This window comes from Schistocerca gregaria, chromosome 6 (assembly GCF_023897955.1).
Source record: "Schistocerca gregaria isolate iqSchGreg1 chromosome 6, iqSchGreg1.2, whole genome shotgun sequence".
Classification (NCBI taxonomy): Eukaryota; Metazoa; Arthropoda; class Insecta; order Orthoptera; family Acrididae; genus Schistocerca; species Schistocerca gregaria.
The window spans coordinates 246,231,739-246,254,101 of NC_064925.1; the positions used below are offsets into that span (position 1 = coordinate 246,231,739).

General features: G+C 45.4%; 1 protein-coding gene and 1 non-coding gene across 6 annotated transcripts in view; one reads left to right on the top strand and one right to left on the bottom strand.

Moving 5' to 3' along the window:
• Positions 1-22,363, bottom strand: part of LOC126278363 (uncharacterized) — an 830,119-nt gene that overhangs the window by 226,135 nt on the left and 581,621 nt on the right. For all 5 annotated transcript variants that reach the window (XM_049978428.1, XM_049978426.1, XM_049978425.1 and 2 more), the window contains one exon: positions 21,087-21,787. In XM_049978428.1, coding sequence (XP_049834385.1) covers positions 21,087-21,444 — 358 coding nt within the window. In that variant the 5' untranslated portion in view covers positions 21,445-21,787. The remainder of the gene's footprint in view (positions 1-21,086; positions 21,788-22,363) is intronic.
• On the top strand, positions 14,180-14,254 carry Trnat-ugu (transfer RNA threonine (anticodon UGU)). The gene has a single exon. It is a non-coding gene; the product is annotated as a tRNA-Thr (tRNA).

Below are 22,363 nucleotides of genomic sequence, written 5' to 3' on the forward strand. Positions count from 1 at the left end.
AGCTCAATAATGTTCACGTCTGGGGTGGCTAGCGGAAGTATTTAAACTAAAAAAAAGTGTTCTTGGAGCCACTCTGTAGCAGTTCTGGAAGTGTGGAGTGTTGCATTGTCCTCCTGTAATTGCCCAAGTCCGTCGGAATGCTCAATGGACACTAATGGATGGAGGTGATCAGACAGGATGCTTAAGTACCTGTCACCTATCAGGTTCGTATCTAGACGTGTCAGGGGCCCCCTGTCACTCCAACTGCACGCGCCCCACACCATTACAGAGCCTCCACCAGGTTGAACAGTCCCCTGCTGAAATGCAGATCCCCTGGAGTCTTGAAGTTGTCTCGATACCCGTACACGTCAATCCGCTCGATACAATCTGAAAGGAGACTCGTCCGACCAGGCAACATGTTTCCAGTCATCAACAATCCAATGCTAGTGTTGACGGGCCCAGGCGAGGCGTGAAGTTTTGTGTCGTTTAGTCATCGAGGGCACGCGAGTGGGCTTTCGGCTCCGACAGCCCATATCGATGATATTTCGTTGAATGGTTCGCACGGTGACACTTGTTGATGGCCCAATATTGATTTCTGCGGCAATTTGCGGAAGGGTTGTACTTCTGTCACGTTCAACGATTCTCTTCAGTCGTCGTTGGTCCCGTACTTACAGGTCTTTTTCTGGCCGCAGCGATGTCGGAGATTTGATATTTTAGCGGATACGGGATTCCGGATATTCATGGTGCACTCGTGAAATGGTCGTACGGGAAAATCCCCACTTCATTGCCACTTCGGACATGCTGTGTCCCATCGCTCGTGCGCCGACTATTACACCACTTTCAAACTCACTTAAATCTTGGTAACCTGCCATTGTAGCAGCAGTAGCCGATCTAACAATAGCGCCAGACACTTTCTATCTTTTAGAGGTGTTGCCGACCGCAGCGCCGTATTATGCCTGTTTACATATCCCTATATTTGAATACGTATCCCTACATCAGATTCTTTGGCGCTTCTATGTATATTCACGGAATATGTAAACATATCTGACACGAGGAGGGTCCTCTTAAAAGAAACGGTGCATTGATACACTTCGTAGTAAGCTGTCACTTGAAAATGGCCCAACAGGCCGAAACCACTACCGTATTTAAATACATTTAATAACTGTGCAGGCGGAAACTATTGTCCTGCAGGCATGTGGACGTAAAAAAAGACAAAATACATGAAGTTTACCAGGAAAGACGATGAAATGACAAACTGAATCTATTACCAGCAGTAGGCTACAGTTTTGAACATGTAGGTAAACGTAAGCAAAAGTTCTCTTTCACAAAGCCAATCGCGCTCTACTTATTCCCGTGTCATCTTCTACCAACTGCATCAATGGATGCATTATGGAGGGGCATGTGGTCAATACACCGCTCTCTCGGTTGCTGTCCGGTTTCTTGACTATAGAACAGCTACTACTCGGTCGAGCAGCTCCTCAGTTGGCCTCATGAAGCAAAATGCGCCCGTTCCAGTCCTCTCGCCACGCAAAATTAATCTGGCCATACCGGGAATTGAAACCGGGAACCCTCGCATCACAGTCAGCCGCTCTGAACACTTTTTTTAAAAAAAAGCTCATTTTGTCCATTATTGGTCGTGTATTTGTTCGAGGCGGACGTCCCATGATGCTTGTTCATCGATGATCCACTTTATTATTATTTTTTTTCATTTTTTTCATTTTTATGATCGAACATGCTGAGTTAGCATGATGGTTACCACTCAGCTTCGGAGACGGACGTTGAACATCTACACAACCTATAATATCCAGCCCCTTATATTGAGGATACACGCCAAGCGAACTGAAGCAGAATCCTACATCTTAAGCAGTGATCGATGCTTCCAGGATATTAAACAGACTGATTAAACTATACGTGTACAACGTCGTGACTAGTTGAGTCGCAATTTACGAATATGGAAAGTAGACACTACCGAGTATACAAGAGCAGCTGTTCAGAATATTTGGCAGCAGTGCGCTGCGCGAGATCTGTGGAGAGGTTCGGGGTAAGAATGATGCATGAAGATTTAGAGTGAATGCTGAATTGGACGGCCTTAAACAAAGAGCTGACGTTGGGAGAACAGTAAAAAGTATGAGAATAGCCTAGTTCGTACATGTTCTTAGGGAGGGGCGCTGGAACAAAGACAAAAAAATGAACAGACTTTATCTGGAAGAAAACAAAAGAGGTGGGTAGACAATGCGGAGAAGGATATAAAAACTCCTACAGTTAGAAGATGCCGAAGAACCGCAGTGCAGGGATCAGAATGGGGTAATCCTGTCGAAGTGGCGAAAATATACGAAACACTGTAATACCACGAGAAGAAGAAATACATGTAGGAGTATATCAAGTGTTGCTCAGCTCTTGTTGGAACTTAAACGATCGGAATTTTAACAGTAAGTTGCTACGTGAAAACGCTTCTCTTGAAGAGTCTCCAACGGTACTTTGTAACCGTCTCCGTAACACTCTTGCGCTTAACATACGATTCAGTGCACAGACGAACATCTGCAATGGCAGATGTTAGGAGAAACGTCTTGTTTACAGCAGACGGTTATATTTGATTACTCCTACACACTGCAGCTAGCATGAGGACCACGAACGTAAAATTAGAAGAATTCAAGCACTTGGAGAAGTGAGCCGACTGCCTATTACCCTCTGATTGCAGGTGTTTTGTTGCAATACGACAATGCTCGTCTTCATACTGCCTGATCAACCGTAGGAACATTAAAGGATATCGAATTTGAATGTCTCTAACGCACTACTCGCAAAACCTTGTCCAGAACAACTTTCATGTGTCAGGGGGCTCAAAGAAGCGTTGGCTGGCAAGCGTTTCAGAAGCGACGAAGAGGTCAAAACAACCGTGCACGCGTGGCTGTATTCACAACCAAAAGAATTCTTCTCACGGTGCGAAGTATCCATGCAATTCCGAAGCGTCATTAGGACTGGTGGTGGTGGTGGTTTGTGTTTAACGTCCGCCGGCCGCGGTGGTCTCGCGGTTCTAGGCGCTCAGTCCGGAACTGCGCGACTGCTACGGTCACAGGTTCGAATCCTGCCTCGGGCATGGATGTGTGTGATGTCCTTAGGTTAGTTAGGTTTAAGTAGTTCTAAGTTCTAGGCGACTGATGACCACAGATGTTAAGTCCCATAGTGCTCAGAGCCATTTGAACAATTTTTTGTTTTGTTTAACGTCCCGTCAACAACGAGGTCATTAGAGACGGAGCGCAAGCTCGGGTTAGGGAAGGATTTGGAAGGAAATCGGCCGTGCCCTTTCAAAGGAACCATCCCTGCATTTGCCTAAAACGATTTAGGGAAATCACGGAAAACTTAAATCAGGATGGCTGGAGACGGAATTGAACCGTCGTCCTCCCGAATGCGAGTCCAGTGTGCTAACCACTGCGCCACCTCGCTCGGTCATTAGGACTACTTGGAAAACTGATGCCCTCTAATTTTTCTTATTACAGCTTTGAGTAATAATAAATAAATAATAAATAAGGTTGAAAGGTATTTAAATTAGGAGAAATAATTGAAAAAAAATACCAATAACATGATGAAACGTAGTTTGTCTGGTATGTTTAACACTTGGCGTATCTTTGAATATAAAAATCAAGAGAAATCACAGGCGTTTGGAACGTTAGCCACTACGAGCATCTTTGCGTGCCTGAACACATGAATGACACACTCTTTGGCTACCAGAGGTTGTATTATTTAGCGGAGGGGCGATCGGAAGAGTCAGCAACAGTTGTCGGTCAGAGAGCGAGAGAGAGATTGCGTCATGGCGTAAGTGCCGCAGAGAAAGGAAATTTGCGATGCTCTCTGATATGATTGAATATAGAAAATGATTTTGACATGATTTTATAGAGAGACAATTGGTTTGGCAGAAGGTAACAAGCGTCAATATTCATTTGCTGCAGCGCTAATTGCGAAGTATTGTAGTGCGAAAATTTCACTGTGTCTAACAGTATCTACGTTTTAGTACCCAGGATGAATCATCAGTCAAGTGTTCAGTATTCTAATGAGTTTACGCCCACCATTGCCAGTTAAAAGTATTTCATAAAGAAAGTAAACGGTAATTTTACATACTCTAAATATTTGTGCGTAAAAGAAAATTTCGCGATTAATGATAATGATATAAAAGGTTATCGTTCATGTTCGATCCAGTTATTTTGGTGTCATTAAAAGGATTAAATATAACTGCAGAGTACTTCCCTATTCATTTACAGATATTTCTCGAAGCTTATCCCCATTATTAGATGAAGAAATAGAATTGGCAAATCCTGTACTGTCACATTTTTTACTATTGCGTGGTCAGTGAACCATGTTGTTGTTGTTGTCGTTGTGGTCTTCAGTCCTGAGACTGGTCTGATACAGCTCTCCATGCTAATCTATCCAGTGCAAACCTCTTCATCTCCGAATAACTACTGCAAGCTACATCCTTCTGAATCTGCTTAGTGTATTCATCTATTGGTCTCCCTCTACGATTTTTACCCTCCAATACTAAATTGGTGATCCCTTGATGCCTCAGAACATGTCCTACCAACCGATCCCTTCTTCTAGTCAAGTTGTGCCACAAATTTCTCTTCTCCCCAGTCCTATTCAATACCTCCTCATTGGTTATGTGATCTACCCATCTAATCTTCAGCATTCTTCTGTAGCACCACATTTCCAAAGCTTCTATTCTCTTCTTGTCCAAACTATTTATCGTCCATATTTCACTTCCATACATGGCTACACTCTATACAAATACTTTCAGAAACGACATCCTGACATTTAAATCTATACTCGATGTTAACAACTTTCTCTTCTTCAGAAACGCTTTCCTTGCCATTGCCAGTCTACATTTTATATCCTCTCTACTCCGACCATCATCAGTTATTTTGCTTCCCAAATAGCAAACCCCCTTTACTACTTTAAGTGTCTCATTTCCTAATCTAATTCCCTCAGCATCACCCGACTTAATTCGACTACATTCCATTATCCTTTTGTTGATCTTCATCTTCTATTCTCCTTTCAAGACACTGTCCATTCCGTTTTATTGCTCTTCCAAGTCCTTTGCTGTCTCTGACAGAATTACATTGTCATCGGCGAACCTCAAAGTTTTTATTTCTTCTCCATGGATTTTAAAACCTACTCCGAATTTTCTTTTGTTGCCTTTACTGCCTGCTTGATATACAGATTGAATAACATCGGGGAGAGGCTACAACCTTGTCTCACTCCCTTCCCAACCACTGCTTCCCTTTCATGCCCCTCGACTCTTATAACTGCCATCTGCTTTCTGTACAATTTGTAAATGGCCTTTCGCTCCCTTTACAATTTGTAAGAGAGTATTCGAGTCAACATTGTCAAAAGCTTTCTCTAAGTTTACAAATGCTAGAAACATAAGTTTGCCTTTCCTTAATCTAATTTCTAAGATAAGTCGTAGGGTCAGTATTGCCTCACGTGTTGCAACATTTCTACGGAATCCAAACTGATTTTCCCCGAGGTGGGCTTCTACCAGTTTTTCCATTCGTCTGTAAAGAATTCGTGTTAGTATTTTGCAATCGTGGCTTATTAAACTGATAGTTCGGTAATTTTCACATCTGTTAACACCTGATTTTTTGGGACTGGGATTATTATACTCTTGTTGAAGTCTGAGGGTATTTCGCCTGTCTCATACATCTTGCTCACCAGATGATAGAGTTTTGTCAGGACTGGCTCTCCCAAGGCTGTCAGTAGTTATAATGGAATGCTGTCTACTCCCGGGGCCTTGTTTCGACTTAGGTCTTTCAGTGCTCTGTCAAACTCTTCAGTCAGTATCATATCTCCCATTTCATCTTCATCTACATCCTCTTCCGGTTCCATAATATTGTCCTCAAGAACATCGCCCTTGTATAGACCCTCTATATACTCCTTCCACCTTTCTGCTTTCCCTTTTTTACTTTGAACTGGGTTTCCATCTGAGCTCTTGATATTCATACATGTGGTTCTCTTTTCTCCAAAGGTGTCTTTAATTTTCCTGTAGGCAGCATCTATCTTACCCCTTGTGAGATTAGCCTCTACATCCTTACATTTATCCTCTAGCCATCCCTGCTTAGCCATTTTGCTCTTCCTGTCGATCTCATTTTTGAGACGTTTGTATTCTTATTTGCCTGCTTCATTTACTGCATTTTTGTATTTTCTCCTTTCATCAATTAAATTCATTATCTCTTCTGCTACCCAAGGATTTCTATTAGCCCTCGTCTTTTTACCTACTTGATCCTCTGCTGTCTTCACTACTTCATCCCTCAAAGCTACCCATTCTTCTTGTACTGTATTTTTTCGCCCCATTGCTGTCAATTGTTCCCTTATGCTCTCCTTGAAACTCTGTACAACCTCTGGTTCTTTCAGTTTATTCAGGTCCCATCTCCTTGAATTCCCACCTTTTTGCAGTTTCTTCAGTTTTAATCTACAGTTCATAGCCAATAGTCCACATATGCCCCTGGAAATGTCTTACAATTTAAAACCTGGTTCCTAAATCTCTGTCTTACCATTATATAATCTATCTGATATCTTCTAGTATCTCCAGGATTCTTTCATGTATACAACCTCCTTTTATGATTATTGAACCAAGTATTAGCCTTGATTATTTTATTTATTTATTTATTTATTTATTTATGCATTTATTTTACCTGTGCAAAATTCTACCAGGCGGGTTCCTCTTTCATTTCTTCCCACAAATCCATATTCACCTACTACGTTTCCTTCTCTCCCTTTTCCAATACCGAATCCCAGTCACCCATGACTGTTATATTTTCGTCTCCCTTCACTATCTGAATAATTTGTTTTATTTCATCATACTTTTCTTCAATTTCTTCGTCATCTGCAGAGCTAGTTGGCATATAAACTTGTACTACTGTGGTAGGCGTGGGCTTCGTGTCTATCTTGGCCACAATAATGCGTTCATTATGCTGTTTGTAGTAGCTTACCCGCACTCCTATATTTTTATTCATTATTAAACCTACTCCTGCAGTACCCCTATTTGCTTTGTATTTATAACCCTGTATTCACCTGACCAAAAGTCTTGTTCCTCCTGCCACCGAACTTCACTAATTCCCACTATATCTAACTTTAACCTATCCATTTCCCTTTTTAAATTTTCTAACCCACCTGCCCGTTTGAGGGATCTGACATTCCACCCTCCGATCCGTAGAACGCCAGTTTTCTTTCTCCTGATAACAACGGCCTCCTGAGTAGTCCCCGCCCGGATATCCGAATGGGGGACTATTTTACCTACGGAATATTTTACCCAAGAGGACGCCATCATTTAACCATACAGTAAAGCTGGATGCCCTCGGGAAAAATTACGGCCGTAGTTTCTCCTTGCTTTCAGCCGTTCGCAGTACCAGCACAGCAAGGCTGTTTTGGTTAGTGTTACAAGCCCAGATCTGTCAATCATCCAGACTGTTGCCCCTGCAACTACTGAAAAGGCTGCTGCCCCTCTTCAGGAACCACACGTTTGTCTGGCCTCTCAACAGATACCCCTCCGTTGTGGTTGCACCTACGGTACGGCAATTTGTATCGCTGAGGCACGCAAGCCTCCCCACCGGCGGCAAGGTACATGGTTCATGCGGGTGAACCATATTTTCAGGAAAGGAACAGAAGTTAAAAAAATAAAATCCAGCCTGAAAAATAAGATAAAAAGGCACGCGGGGATTTATTTCAGCTCATCATTCTTGAAGTGGGTCTGAGCAGTGTCAAGTTATCTGCTATGAAGCAACAGTGTGTTGTAGGACCTAAATGAACCTTTTGAGACCAAATTAAAAACAGTTTTCATGTACAAAATTTCATATAAATTCAGTGGATGCGTTTTATAAAAGGGCACATTTTCAGTACGCAACAGTTAGCCACTGTGTGTGATTGTTTCATTACAAAGCCTTTGTGAGTGTTATTGATAACCATTCTATATTTTCAATTTCATTTACAGACCGTCAAATGCGTTTCAGATGAATTAAAAGTAGGGTAGCAAAGGCGAGTTTAGATCAGACACTGAAATCGGAATTTAAAATTACACGTGCTGCGCTGTTGGGCGGCCGGTATGGTTGGTAATGAACACCCTTCGTACGGCGCGATCGCAGTGTACACGCTTTTATTCTTCCAAGATGACCAGTTTCACCAGTCTTGTGCTGCCATCATCTGAACTTATAGAACTAGTCAAAGCGTAAAAGGCATTCCGCATGTCTTGATAAAGATCCAGCGTATTTTCTCAACTGTGCGCATTTTATCAACTCTGTGCGTTTTATCAACTCGATTTTTATCAAGACATGTATACGTGGGGAGTGTCTTTTATGCTTTGACTAGTTCCATAAGCAGACAATGGCAGCATGAGGCTGTTGACGCGGGTCATCTTGCGTCAATAAAAGTATCTACACTGCGATCGCGGTGTACGAACAATGATCTTTCCCAGACATTAAAAGTACTTGCTTTTACATTGCTAGCGAGAGGTTTTGTCACCTAAACACACACACAGACACGGACTCACACAGTTTCCAGTTAACTGGTTTCAACCTCTTAATTAGTTTCAAATTTTTCAGTCGAATCATCCTCGTACCTTGCAGGACGTCCCTCGGAAATGGGAGGAATCGCAAGACAAGGATCCCAATGAAGATGCAGCACACGTGCTTAGCGTGAAGAAGTAACAGAATAAAACACTGAGCCTGTGGAGAACTGCGAACGGCTGCAGTACTAGAGAATGATGGCCGCGGCGCCAGAGGTATGTCCCTGGTAATGAGAGCGCAAGAAAAAGGAAGTAGGTTACCGCAGGAACAAGGCAACAAATCTGTCCCGCGCCTTGCAATTTTACGAAATAATTAATCAATCAATAAAAGATGAAATTACTTGGTCTGCCTCGATTAAAAATACAGCAGACAAGGCAGCCTTGGCAGAAGGCGGCCTTCGACTTGAGCCGCTATTTTTGTATTGTACAGAACGTCATGTGTGGCAGAAGACGCCGGACAACTGGAGACGACAGGCAGAGGGGGCGAAATCCGGTGGTAGAAGCACGTCATAATACCCAATATCGTAACATAAAGAAGGAGGTTTATCGGTCTTCCAAGTATGCCGCACTGTATAGTGCGCATATAACGCGTAGCATGGGAAACAGCAGGTGTTAAAACATTTTTATCTGCACTGTTTTTCGCAATGTATCCCTGTTATAAGGTTATAAGAGGAATATCAACTCCGTCAGAAGATGAAGTAACTTCAGGCGTGTTCAAGGGAAGTATGTTGAAGGCACGTTGTTCGTATTCTATATTAATGACGTGGTAGATGACACTAATATCAACCTCAGACTTCTAACGAATGATGTAGTTATCTGTAATGAAGCACTATGTGAAATAAGCTGCACAGATATCCAGTCAGATATTGATAAGATTTCAAATGGTATAAGGATTGACAACTTGTTTTAAATGTACAGAATGTAAAATTGTGTACCTCACAAACACAGTAATTTAATAATACACCATTACTTCAACGTCAATGAGTTATAAGTGGAATCAATCGACTCGTACATAGACCTGAATGTAAAAATGGCCGTACTATTGGTTTCGTTCAGACAACGCATATCTTTAGGGATAAAAATACGATATTAGTTGCAGGACAAATTCCAGTCATGATCATATGTATATGTACCTAGGTAACTGTTATACGTGTCGTCGTCGTCGTCGTCCCCCCCCCCCCCCCCCCCCCACCTCTTAGATGACTGGTCAGCGACTCTGCCATGCAGTGAGCCCGGTTTCCATGGCCAGCCGGTCGGAGAGTTTCTCCATTCGGGAACTGGGTGTTGTGTTGACCTCATCATCATTCCATCGCCATCGCCACGCAAGTCGCCTAATACGGCGTCAACTGGAAACGCTTGCAACTCGGTGGCCAAACTTCCCCATCACCGTGCAGTGAATGGCGGAGGATACCACGCGCCACTGCTGGTCATTCCCTTCCCGGTTCCACTTGAAAATACAGCTAGGAAAGAAAAGACTGTCTAAAAGTCTCTGTACGAGCCTGAATCAGTCTCGTCTTATCTTCGCGGTCATTACGCGAAATATAAGTTGGCAGCAGTAGAATCGTTCTGCAGTGGACATTGGTTCTCTACATTTCCACAACAGCGCTTTGCGAAAAGCGAGCCTTCTTCCTTTCAGGAATTCCCATTTGAGTTCACGAAGCAACTCCGAAATACTTGCATGCTGATTGAACCTACTGGTAACACGTCTAGCAGTACGCCTCAGAATTGCTACGATGTCTTCCTTTAATCCTAGCTGGTGCGGATCCCAAACACTCGAACAATACTCAAGAATGGGTCGCGGTAGCGTTCTCCATGCAGTCTCCTTTATGGATGAGCTCCACTTTCCCAAAGTTCTCCCAATAAAACGAGTCGAGCATTCGCCTTTCCTGCTATCAATCTGACGTGTTCACTCCATTTCATATCGCTTTGCAATGTTACACCTAATAAAGAATGAAAAATCTGCCTCGATTGCACAAACTACCTGGTGTTTACCTAGGTCTCAGCGGTGGAGAGCCGGTGACCATCGTACGTTTTCTGGAGCAGGGCAGCACACACAGGGTTGAGATAAGTTATATTTATTGACTTGGTACATGTGTACCGTGTATTTGTAAAAAAAATTATGGCGTCTTTCCGCTGTAGGTGTTGATTTTACCCGTTGCCTATGCCTATTTAGGCAAGCTATTTTATAATTGTCCTGAAGAAGGCGTGGTTACCCACGCTGAAACCTAGGTAAACACGAGGTAGTTTGTGCAGTCGAGGCGGATTTTTCATAATTATTTCAATACTTACGATTGCTGACTCGCTGCAATGCTGAAAGTTCTTACACCTAAATATTTAACCGATGTGACTGTACCACGCTGCACGCTAGTAATGCTGTAATCGAAAGTTACAGGATTGTTCTTTCTAAACATCCACATTAACTTACATTTTTCTACATTTAGAACAAACTGTCTTTAATGAAAACGACTAATAATCTTGCCTAAGTCGTCTTGTGTAGTTCTACAGTCACCAACGACGATACCTTCCCGTGAACCACAGCAGCAGCAGCAGCGCCGTAGATTGCTGCTTATACTGTCCGGTAGGTCACTGATGTAAGTGAAGTGTAAAGAATAAATGAGATCCTATCACACTTCCCCGGGACACTCCTGACGATTGCGTTGTCTCCGATGAACACTCGCCGTCGAAGACAACGTACTAAGTTATCTTACTTAAAAAGGCTTCGTGCCACTAACATAGCTGGGAACCTAATCGTATGGTCGGGCCTTGGTCCACAGTGTGAGTTGTTTGTCATATGGCCATTGTGTCAGAGCATGATTTTCGAAAACATTTAAGTACTGGAGATGCTCAGCTTATTCGAAACACACTGTATAATGTAACCGAAAAAAATGGGACTTGTCAAAGTTGCAAACTTTTTTTTCTAGCGTCACTATTAGCTATGCGATCTGGTGGCTATTATTTGGCGAATTTTTGGGATACCTTTTGTACGGCGGAGATGAAGTGCCGTCTGTGCGACCTTGCAGGAACGTCGGAACGCAGCTGGCGGCGTGGGTTCCCCCGTCGGCTAACAGATGGCACGATCGTCCCAAAACCACCCAAAATGAACGGCCGCGAGGCCGGCTGCGGAGTTATTAGGCGTTTTAGGCGCAGCTACATTGTCTACGGCGCGGCGGCGAGAGTTATCGCCCGTCGTGACCGCGGGGCGTGGGCCGGCCAACAGTTGAGTGTCTGAAATACGAGCCGCCGGTGGAATGGAAATGAGGAGGTGTGTGCGAGGGGGAGAGGCGGCGCGGGGGCGCGACAGCCAGCCCTGCCCACTGGCTGGCCGCAGCGAGCCGTAACCATAACCACCCGTACTGGCCGCCACCTGCTGCCGGGGATCCACTGCAGTGCTGACCGACATAAGGCACTCAAATCCGGAAAGGAGAATAAGGGTTTAACGACCAGCCGACGACGACGTCACGGAGAACAAGCTCGGACTGAAGACGTTCGATGCTAATTTATCTGACTTGAATTTTATAATTTTCCCGGCGAATTGACTATTCAAACAAATTTCGGGCTTGCAGCCGGTCGTCGTTCAATACTTCGCGCGATATTTCAACTGGGCACCTGCCAGTCGTATTCTGGTGAGCCGTCGCAGATTGGCGAAAACGTTTTTTTTTTTTCCTTTATTGAATTTCGATTCGCCCTGAAGAGGGCGGGCTGGCAGCAGCTTAGTATGCTGCTCTACAGCCTACAGACTTTTTAAAAACGTAAGAAGAAAAGAAACAATAAAAGCAGCCGATAAAACGGTGACTTAACTTTTAAGACGGCGGAAAATTGTGGAAACTTATAACATAAAACAAAGGGGTTGGCAACGCCAATAAAATACACAGGAATCAGACAAGTAACATAGTAGACACACAATTAAAAAAAACTCGCCCCAGTTGTACAGCCGACTTTGCTAGCGATGGTTCACTGACTTCTACGCTCTCCTTTGCCGAGACGATAGTTATCATAGCCTTCAGCTACGTTATTTGCTACGACCTAGCAAGGCGCCATTATCAGTTACTATTGATATGGTGAACTATGTACCGTCCAGACCGACGTTGGTCATTAATGGATTAAAGTTAAGTATTCCACCAGCTACGTCCGTTTTTTTCTAAATTCTAATTTCCTTGTCCTGTTCCAGACCAACGCCAGCCTGCGTGAGCTAAAACGCGTGTCTTTCGGCCTCCTCTAGTAACACGGTGTTGGCTCTCCTGCCATCCACAACACGTATTTCTACGGATTCTTTAATAATGGAGTCCCAGAAAGACGTTGCAGTGGACAAAATCATTGTTTTCTCATACTCCATTGAATGTCCAGTAGAAATACAATGTTCAGCAATAGCGGACTTGCTTGGCTGCAAAAGGCGAGTGTAACGTTGATGTTCAGTGCAGCGTTCTTTCACGGTGCGTGTGGTTTGACCTATGTACGCCATACCACATTGCCACGGTACCTTGTAAATTTATCTGTTCACCTGGCGCCACCACTGTACAACAGAAGTAAGTGGTCGCTTTTTCGTAGCACCGTGATTGCCTCCTATTGCGACGCATAAATTTGAAATCTGGTTCAAAGATACGACTTTCCACTGCAATGATTTTAAAAGCGTGCCGCCCTGCGATGTCACGCTCGGGCTCGGCGACACTTCAAACAGCAAAGCGTCGGCACGTGCGACAAGGAAAGGCTAGAGCTAACAAGTTCATGTGGCATGTCATGTTGGTTAACGATGTAACATTTGCACCGAAGTTCAGCACAGTTCTCCAGACGTGTCACACGATGGATAGTTCGTCACAGCGCTCTTACCCACATTTAAGCCCTTCTTTCTACGTCTCTGAGAAGAGGTCAGTACCGCGACACCTAGAGTTAAAATCACGGGATTTTCTTATGGGTGACACAGGAAAACATTTGAGACACACTGCCGCTAAGAATCGACACGTGAAGTCCTCAGGAGGTGGCACGGAGGTCGCCATTGAGAGCACCGCTTTCCTTGGGGCGTTGATTATCACACATTTCCCGGGGTTCGATTCCCGGCGGGGTCAGGGATTTTCTCTGCCTCGTGATGGCTGGGTGTTGTGTGATGTCCTTAGGTTAGTTAGGTTTAAGTAGTTCTAAGTTCTAGGGGATTTATGACATAAGATGTTAAGTCCCATAGTGCTCAGAGCCATTTGAACCATACATTTCGTGATCGAAAACAACCGTTAGCAGTGTGATGAGCAATAGCGAGATCTTTTAGCCAACTTTTGACACTGCTGATGCCCTCGAACGTTTCAACTCTTCTCTAAGGAAATTTTGCGGCTAAATCCCCGACGAACGTGATTGCATTCCTTTGGACTGCAGTGCGACAGCAGCTTTTGTCCTCGTTTGCAGATTGGAACCACTAGCGACCGTTGAAAACCATTCGACGAAATCTGAACGTATATACTTATATGGATATATAACTGTATAGTTCTGGTAACACCGGCCACGACCTTCTTCTTCTGTGCGGATGCACACATATTCCCCGAACTCTTGCGGGACTTGGTAAGAATGCCCACGAGTAATGAGTGTGTTGGGGTGGGACGCTACGAATGTAGGTGAGATTGTAGGTCTCGCTGGAGGAGTGCGCGAGATAGTCCCTGCAGTCTCTCTATCCTCTGTGCCCTCGGTGGCTCAGATGGATAGAGCGTCTGCCATGTAAGCAGGAGATCCCGGGTTCGAGTCCCGGTCGGGGCACACATTTTCACCTGTCCCCGTTGATATATATCAACGCCCGTTAGCAGCTGAAGGTATTAATGTAATTCTAATAAATATGAACGTGGCTGAAGCAGCAAAGGACATTTATGCCTTTTCAATCCTCCTGTTTCCCGCCATCCAGTGGTGTAACCACGCGGGAATGCAGAGGTAACAAGTAATATGCCCTCAATTCGGCAACACTCTCGGTGCCACCTACACAACTTTGTTGAGCACGTTAGAAATATATCTTCCGAAATTTCGTCACCAAACCGCCCTGGCGGCTGTTCTAGCGCCTGACGGTTAGGCAACCCTTTCGACATCCCTTGGGTGGGGTACGAAATCATCCTGTAAACGTTCCGTTTTTGTTTCTGCTATCGTATACTTTGCACCAGAGTGAATTTCTACTATTAATTATTGTACACCCGATGTACGCAGGGAGAAACCGAAGACCACTAACAGACTTGGAGGGTTTGTGAAGCGTATCACGAACAAACCGATGACAGGAATCCATGACCGGGAACGCAGTCCATCGACGCTACAGATCTCCTGCTATCAGCCCACCCATTCGGCAGCAAGCATGGGTTGTAACGCTGACGCCTCTGACTCTAGTGTGCTTGGCGGTCTCTGTAGTGTTGTAGCACGTGGAGAAGTTTTCATGTCCATTGTGAGGAGTTCCACTTGCTATCCGTCAGTGTACGAACTCAACTTTCCCGTCACAACGGTGGTCTAGCTGTGCGCTTTTACCATTACAAGTTTATTCTTAAGTACCTCTCGTATTTTAGATGATGATTGCATGCTGTATGACTACTAAAAGATGTACAGAAGTAGGACACACATCAGAAGACAGAGCAACTGTACAAGTTTTCACTCACTTTATAGGGGCCCAACATGGGTACCGTTTATGGTGCAGGAAATGTTAATACGTGCAGAAGTGCGCAATTGTGTTATTCTTTGAAATTGCTGCTGGTGCTGCCTGGGAAGGCACAACGACAGCTGCCAGCTTTGCTTTGGAACTCTGTTTACTGGGTTGCCTACCTCCAAGTGTGATCTAATTTGAAGCGACATTACCGAACGGATGAACCGTCTGTTTCTAGAGCGCTTATACCATAGCTTATTTGTGCGTCCAGCCCAGCCAGTATAACGACATGCAGACATTTTGTTACCTTACATGGAGATGTACAAAACCGACTAGCAACGAATATTTTGGTAGCAGACCAAAAGCTAAGGCATTGAAATTTAAGCTAGTTTTATGGGAAAGCGATTGAAAAATAAAACTTCCCAGCATGCAACATGAACAAGCCTACTTCAGATGGGACAAAATCACACATGCAGTGTGCAGAAAAAAATCTTCAGCCTTAGAAAACAGTTTGAATCAATCTTTTGCAGATTGTAAGTTACTGAAAAACAAATTTCCTTTGTTCTCTTGCATTTATACATACAATCGGTATCTACTCAAATGGAAACAGACGTAGATGACATCCAATATGATTCAGATTTGAAGACCAAATTGAGTGAAGTTGGCGAACCTGAATTTTATAAATATTTCCTTGCCAGGTTTGAAAATACTCAAAATTTTGCATATGAACTGATTTCTATCTTTGGAACTACTTATGTCCACGGCTATTTTCAATTATGGAAGGAGATAAAAAATTCAAAATTTTAGGCATTCGCTTTGTCTTTTCTCACACGCAAATGTACACACACACACACACACACACACACACACACACACACACACACACACAGAAAGAAAAAGAGAGAGCAATAGCAGACGCTCTTGTTACCACCAGATCAAAACAAAAGACGAAAGCATCCCGCAATACCGAAACAAAATGGAAGCTGGCAGTGAATCTATAGAACATAAAAAAGCGAATCGCGTTTGGTCTTAATAAGTCTTATTACAGTCATAAAATGCGGTGTACTTGTATAAAAGCGACAGCGGAAAAAACGAGTCCGTAAAACAAAGAAAACTTCTGAATGTCTTGCAGCTTTCATGCAGTTGTCTTCTGGATGTCCACTTATGAATAAATAATCCTGTATGGGTTCGACGCCCTGTGACGACGGTGAATGATGTTTCTGGGCATGGATTCTTCAAGACACCATGCTCTCGAAGACTCAAACGTTTTCTTCAGGCAACTATTAACAGCATCAATATACACCAAAAGATGCACCACGAAGGAATCATGAGAAGGGAACGGAAATCGGTGGATGTGATGTATATGTACAGATTAACCAACGATCGCAATTTCAGAAAAATTAAATGATTTATTCAAGGGAACCAGCTTCACAAGTCGAGAAATTCAATAGCGCGCTGGTCCGTTTCTGTCCGTTACGCAAACAGTTATTCGGCTTAGCAGGATTGATAGGGTTCTTGGATGCCCTCTGCGGGATATGGCGCCAAATTCTGTCAACTGGCGCGTTAGACCTTTAAAATCCTGAGACGAATGGAGGGCCCTGCCCATAACGTTCCATGCGTTCTCAATTCAGGAGAGATACGACAACGTTGCTGGGCAAGATAAGGTTTGGCAAGCTCGAAGACAAGCAGTAGGAACTCCGCCGCGTGTGGGCGGGTGTTATCTCCCTGAAATGTAAGGCCAGGATGGTTTGCCATTAAGGGCAACAAAATAGAGCATAGAATACCAACGAAGTACCGCTGTGCTGTGAGGGTGGCGCGGAAGACAACTAAAGGGGTCCTTTTATGAAAAGATCATCGCTCCTGGTTTTTGGGCAGAATGGCGGGCGACAGTCAGGTTGTATGCACTGCTGTGCAGGGAGTCTCTAGGCACACCTTGACGGGTCATCGGATTTCAAAAATGGTTCAAATGGCTCTGAGCACTATGGGACTTAACATCTGTGGTCATCAGTCGTCTATAATTTAGAACTACTTAAACCTAACTAACCTAAGGACATCACACACATCCATGCCCGAGGCAGGATTCGAACCTGCGACCGTAGCAGTCGCGCAGTTCTGGACTGAGCGCCTAGAACCGCTAGACCACCGCGGCGGGCCATCGGATTTCATTTCGAAGCAGGACTCATCACTGAAGAAAATTCAAAGACATAGTATCGGCAGCAATTGAGAGATTTATACCAAATAAATTAACAAACGACGGAGTTAAATCCTTCTTGGTACACAAAGCGGGTTCGAGCACTCTTGCAGAAACAACGAAACAAACATGCCATATTTAAACAGACGCAAGATCCCAAGACTGGCGATCTTTTACAGAAGCTCGAAATTTAGTGCGGACTTCAATGCAAGATGCCTATTACAGGTTCCACAACGAAACTTTGTCTCGAAACCTGGTAGAAATCCAAAGAGATTCTGGTCACATGTGAAGTATGTTAGCGGCAAAAAACAATCAATGCCTTCTCTGCGGGATAGCAATGGAGATACTATCGAAGACAGTGCTGCCAAAGCAGAGTTACTAAACACAGTCTTCCGAAATGCCTTCACAAAAGGAGACGAAGTAAATATTCCAGAATTCGAATCAAGGACAGGGGCCAACATGAGCTACTCAGAAGTAAATATCCTCGGAGTAGTGAAGCAACTTAAATCACTTAACAAAAGCAAGTCTTCTAGTCCAGACTGTATGCAATAGCTCCATACTTAACAATCATATACAACCGTTCGCTCGACGAAAGAACCGTAACCAAAGACTGGAAAGTTGCACAGGTCACACCAATATTCAAGAAAGGTAGCATGAGTAATCCACTAAATTACAGGCCTATATCGTTAACGTCGATATGCAGCAGGATTTTAGAACATATATTGTGTACGAACATAATGAATTACCTCGGAGAGAACGGTCTATTGACACACAGTCAACATGGGTCTAGAAAACATCGTTCCTGTGAAACACAATTAGCTCTTTATTCACACGAAGTGTTGAGTGCGATTGACAAGAGATTTCAGACCGTTTCCGTATTTCTGGATTTCCGGAAGGCTTTAGACACTGTACCACACAAGCGGCTCGTAGTGAAACTGCGTGCTTATAGAATATCGTCTCAGTTATGTGACTGGATTGGTGATTTCCTGTCAGAGAGGTCACAGTTCGTAGTAACTGACGGAAAGTCATCGAGTAAAACAGAAGTGATTTCTGGCGTTCTCCAATGAAGTGTTATAGACCCTTTGCTGTTCCTTATCTATATAAACGATTTGGGAGACAATCTGAGCAGCCGCCTTCGGTTTTTTGCAGATGACGCTGTCGTTTAGCGACTAATAAAGTCATCAGAAGATCAAAACAAAATTGCAAAACGATTTAGAAAACATATCTGGATGGCGCGAAAAGTGGCAGTTGACCCTGAATAAAGAAAAGTGTGAGGTCATCCACATGAGTGCTGAAAGGAACTCATTAAACTTCGGTTACACGATAAATCACTGTAATCCAAAACGCGTAAGTTCAACTAAATACCTAGATATTACAATTACGAACAACTTAAATTGGAAGGAACACATAGAAAATGTTGTGTGGAAGTCTAACCAGAGACTGCGTTTTATTGGCAGGACACTTAGAAAGTGTAACAGATTTAGTAAGGAGACTGCCTACCTAGGCTTGTCCGTCCTCTTTTAGAATACTGCTGCGCGGTGTGGGGTCCTTACCAGATAGGGCTGACGCAGTACATCGAAAAAGTTTAAAGAAAGGCAGCACGTTTTGTATTATCGCGAAATATGGGAGAGAGTGTCACAGAAATTGTGATGTCACCGCCAGACACCACACTTGCTAGGTGGTAGCCTTTAAATCGGCCGCGGTCCGTTAGTATACGTCGCACCCGCATGTCGCCACTATCAGTGATTGCAGACCGAGCGCCGCCACACGGCAAGTAGTTCGTACGGAAAGATACGAGATTGAAATAATAGATAATTGTAAAGGTGGTTCGATGAACCCTCTGCGAGGCACTTAAATGTGATTTGCAGAGTAGCCATGTAGATGTAGATGTACTCCAGTCTGTTGGTTTCCACGTCGAAGTATGGAGTTTTCTTCAAGAGGACGTGCAACAACTTTATCAACCAATGCTAGCCGAATAATTGCTTGCATAGAGGACAGAGATGAACCAACGCGTTATTGAGTTGCTCGTTTTGTGAATCTCTTTCTCTCGAGTGAATCGTGCAATTTTTGTGAAATTCTGATCATTTGTTTGTGTGTACATGTACAGAACATACATCGATTTCCGTCTCATTTGGATATTTTTTTCCATCTTAGAGCGTGTTTGTTAAAATGCGTGATGAGCACGGTACTGTCTTGGAGATTTCACTACTGGCCATTAAAATTGCTACACCACGAAGATGACGTGCTACAGACGCGAAATTTAACCGACAGAAAGAATATGCTGTGATATGCAAATGATTAGCTTTTCAAAGCATTCACAAAAGCTTGGCGCCGGTGGCGACACCTACAATTCGCTGACATGAGGAAAGTTTTGCAACCGATTTCTCGTACACAAATAGCAGTTGACCAGCCTTGCCTGGTGAAATGTTGTTGTGATGACTCTCGTAAGGAGGAGAAATGCTTGCCATCACGTTCCCGACTTTGATAAAGGTCCGGTTGTAGCCCATCGCGATTGCGGTTTATCGCATCGCGACATTGATGCTCGCGTTGGTCGAGATCCAATGACTTTTAGCAGAATAAAGAATCGGCGGGTTCAGGAGGGTAATACGGAACGCCGTGCTGGATCCCAACGGCCTCGCATCACTAACAGTCGAGATGACAGGCATCTTATCCGCATGGCTGTAACGGATCGTGCAGCCACGTCTCGATCCCTGAGTCAACAGATGCAAGACAACAACCATCTGCACGAACAGCTCGACGACGTTTCTAGCAGCATGGACTATCAGCTTGGAGACCATGGCTGCTGCTGCACAGAGACCGGAGCGCCTGTGATGGTGTACTCGACGACGAACCTGGGTGTACGAATGGCAAAACGTCATTTTTTTCGGATGAATCCAGGTTCTGTTTACAGCATCATGATGGACGCATCCGTGTTTGGCAACAAAGCGGTGAATGCACGCTTTGCAAGCGTGTATTCGTCATCGCCATACTGGTTTATCACCAAGCGTGATGGTATGGGGTGCCACTGGTTACACGTCTCGGTCACCTCTTGTTCGCATTTACGGCACTTTGAACAGTGGACGTTACATTTCAGATGTGGTACGACTCGTGGCTGTACTCTTGAATCGATCCCTACGAAACCCTACATTTCAGCAGGATAATGCACGACCGCATGTTGCGGCTGCTGTACGGGCCTTTGTGGATACAGAGAATGTTCGACTGCTGCCGTGGCCAGCATATCTCCATATCTCTCACCAATTGAAAACGTGTGGTCAATGGTGGCCGAGCAACTGGCTCGTCACAATACGCCAACCACTACTCTTGATGAACTGTGGTATCGTGTTGAAGCTCCATGTGCAGCTGTACCTCTACACGCCATCCAAGCTGTGTCTGACTCAATGCCCAGGCGTATCAAGGCCGTTATTACGGCCATAGGTTGTTGTTATGGGTACTGATCTCTCAGGGTCTATGCAGCCAAATTGCGTGAAAATGTAATGACATGTCAGTTCTAGTATATCATATTTGTCCAGCTGTGGTTATCAGTCCCCTAGAACTTGAACTACTTAAACCTAACTAACCTAAGGACATCACACACACCCATGCTCGAGGCAGGATTCGAACCTGCGACCGTAGCAGTCGTGCGGTTCCGGACCTTCTTGGTGTAGCGACTTTAATGGCCAGTAGTGGTTTTGTTCATAACCGGTTTCGACCAGTGATCATCTTCAGAGAGGAAGAGGCAACACGAGGAGACAGTGGCGCCTTTAGAGAGGAAGCGTGCGGCGTACCTGTGTAGGAGGCGGGCAGCACGAGCGCGGGCCCCTGCACCTTGGGCGCGCGGGCGGCGGCGGCGAGGCTGCGCGCCTGCACCTTGGCGCTGCGGTACTGGCGGAAGAGCAGCAGCGGCTGCGGCTGCGGGCCGGGCAGCCAGGAGACGCGCACGACGCGCGGCAGCGAGTACTTGTCGAGGAAGTGGCGCGGCGTGAGGCGCTCGCTGGCGCGCAGCTCGAGGCTGGCCGACAGCGGCAGGCGCGCCGCCGCGGCCGCGGGCGCCGGGTGCTGGTGCGTGTACGTCGGCATCGTCGTCGACCGCCGCCCGCCCGACGACCCCGAGCTGCGCCCGCTGCGCCCCGAGATCGACGACATCCTGCCCGGTTCCACGTCCGCTGCTCACACACACATTGCCGTCCGCGCCGGACCTTCTGTCACCCTCGCCGGCTTCACGGTACGTCTCCGGCTGGCCGACGAGCGGCAGCGTTCTCGCGACTGCACACCGCGCGCTCTAGTCCGAAACCCGTCTCCGACAGTTCACCAGTCCCGGCCAGACTCACCATCTCATTCGCCACGCACTGCACCCTCACATCTCGACAATTGCTCTCGCGGGGAGAGAGTCGAGACTTATTTCCCACAGTACGCACGCGCGCTGCGATGTCTCCGCTCTTCCGGTCCCTCCGGTCGGTGTCGGGATGAGGCAGGGCGGCGTCGTGTCCTGCGGGAAGAAAGCAGGCGCTTAGTGTCATGTAGGAGGCGTAGCGACGCCAAAGCGGGCGCACAATGGCCGGCGGCTTCCTGCTGGCGAGCCGCGCTGCTCCCGACAAGGCAGCGCAGCGCGTGACGATATGTCGCCACCGCGGCACGGAGGCGCTGGCCGCTGCACGCGATATCAGGCGCACAGCTCGGTCGCTCGACGGCGGCGGGCACAGCTTAGCCCAAAAATGTTGTCATTTCAATAGATTCTTCCGTCGCTTGTTGGTAGAACAATTTCATATACAAACGTCAAACGTCTACACTTAAGAGATCTCGATACAGGGAAGATGGCTCAAAATGGTTCAAATGGCTCTGAGCACTATAGGACTTAACATCTGACAAGAGAACCTCCCCATCGCACCCCCCCCCCCCCCCTCAGATTCTACATCTACATCCATACTCCGCAAGCCACCTGACGGTGTGTGGCGGAGGGTACCTTGAGTACCTCTATCGGTTCTCCTTTCCATTCCAGTCTCGTATTGTTCGTAGAAAGGAGGATTGTCGGTATGCTTCTGTGTGGGCTCTAATCTCTCTGATT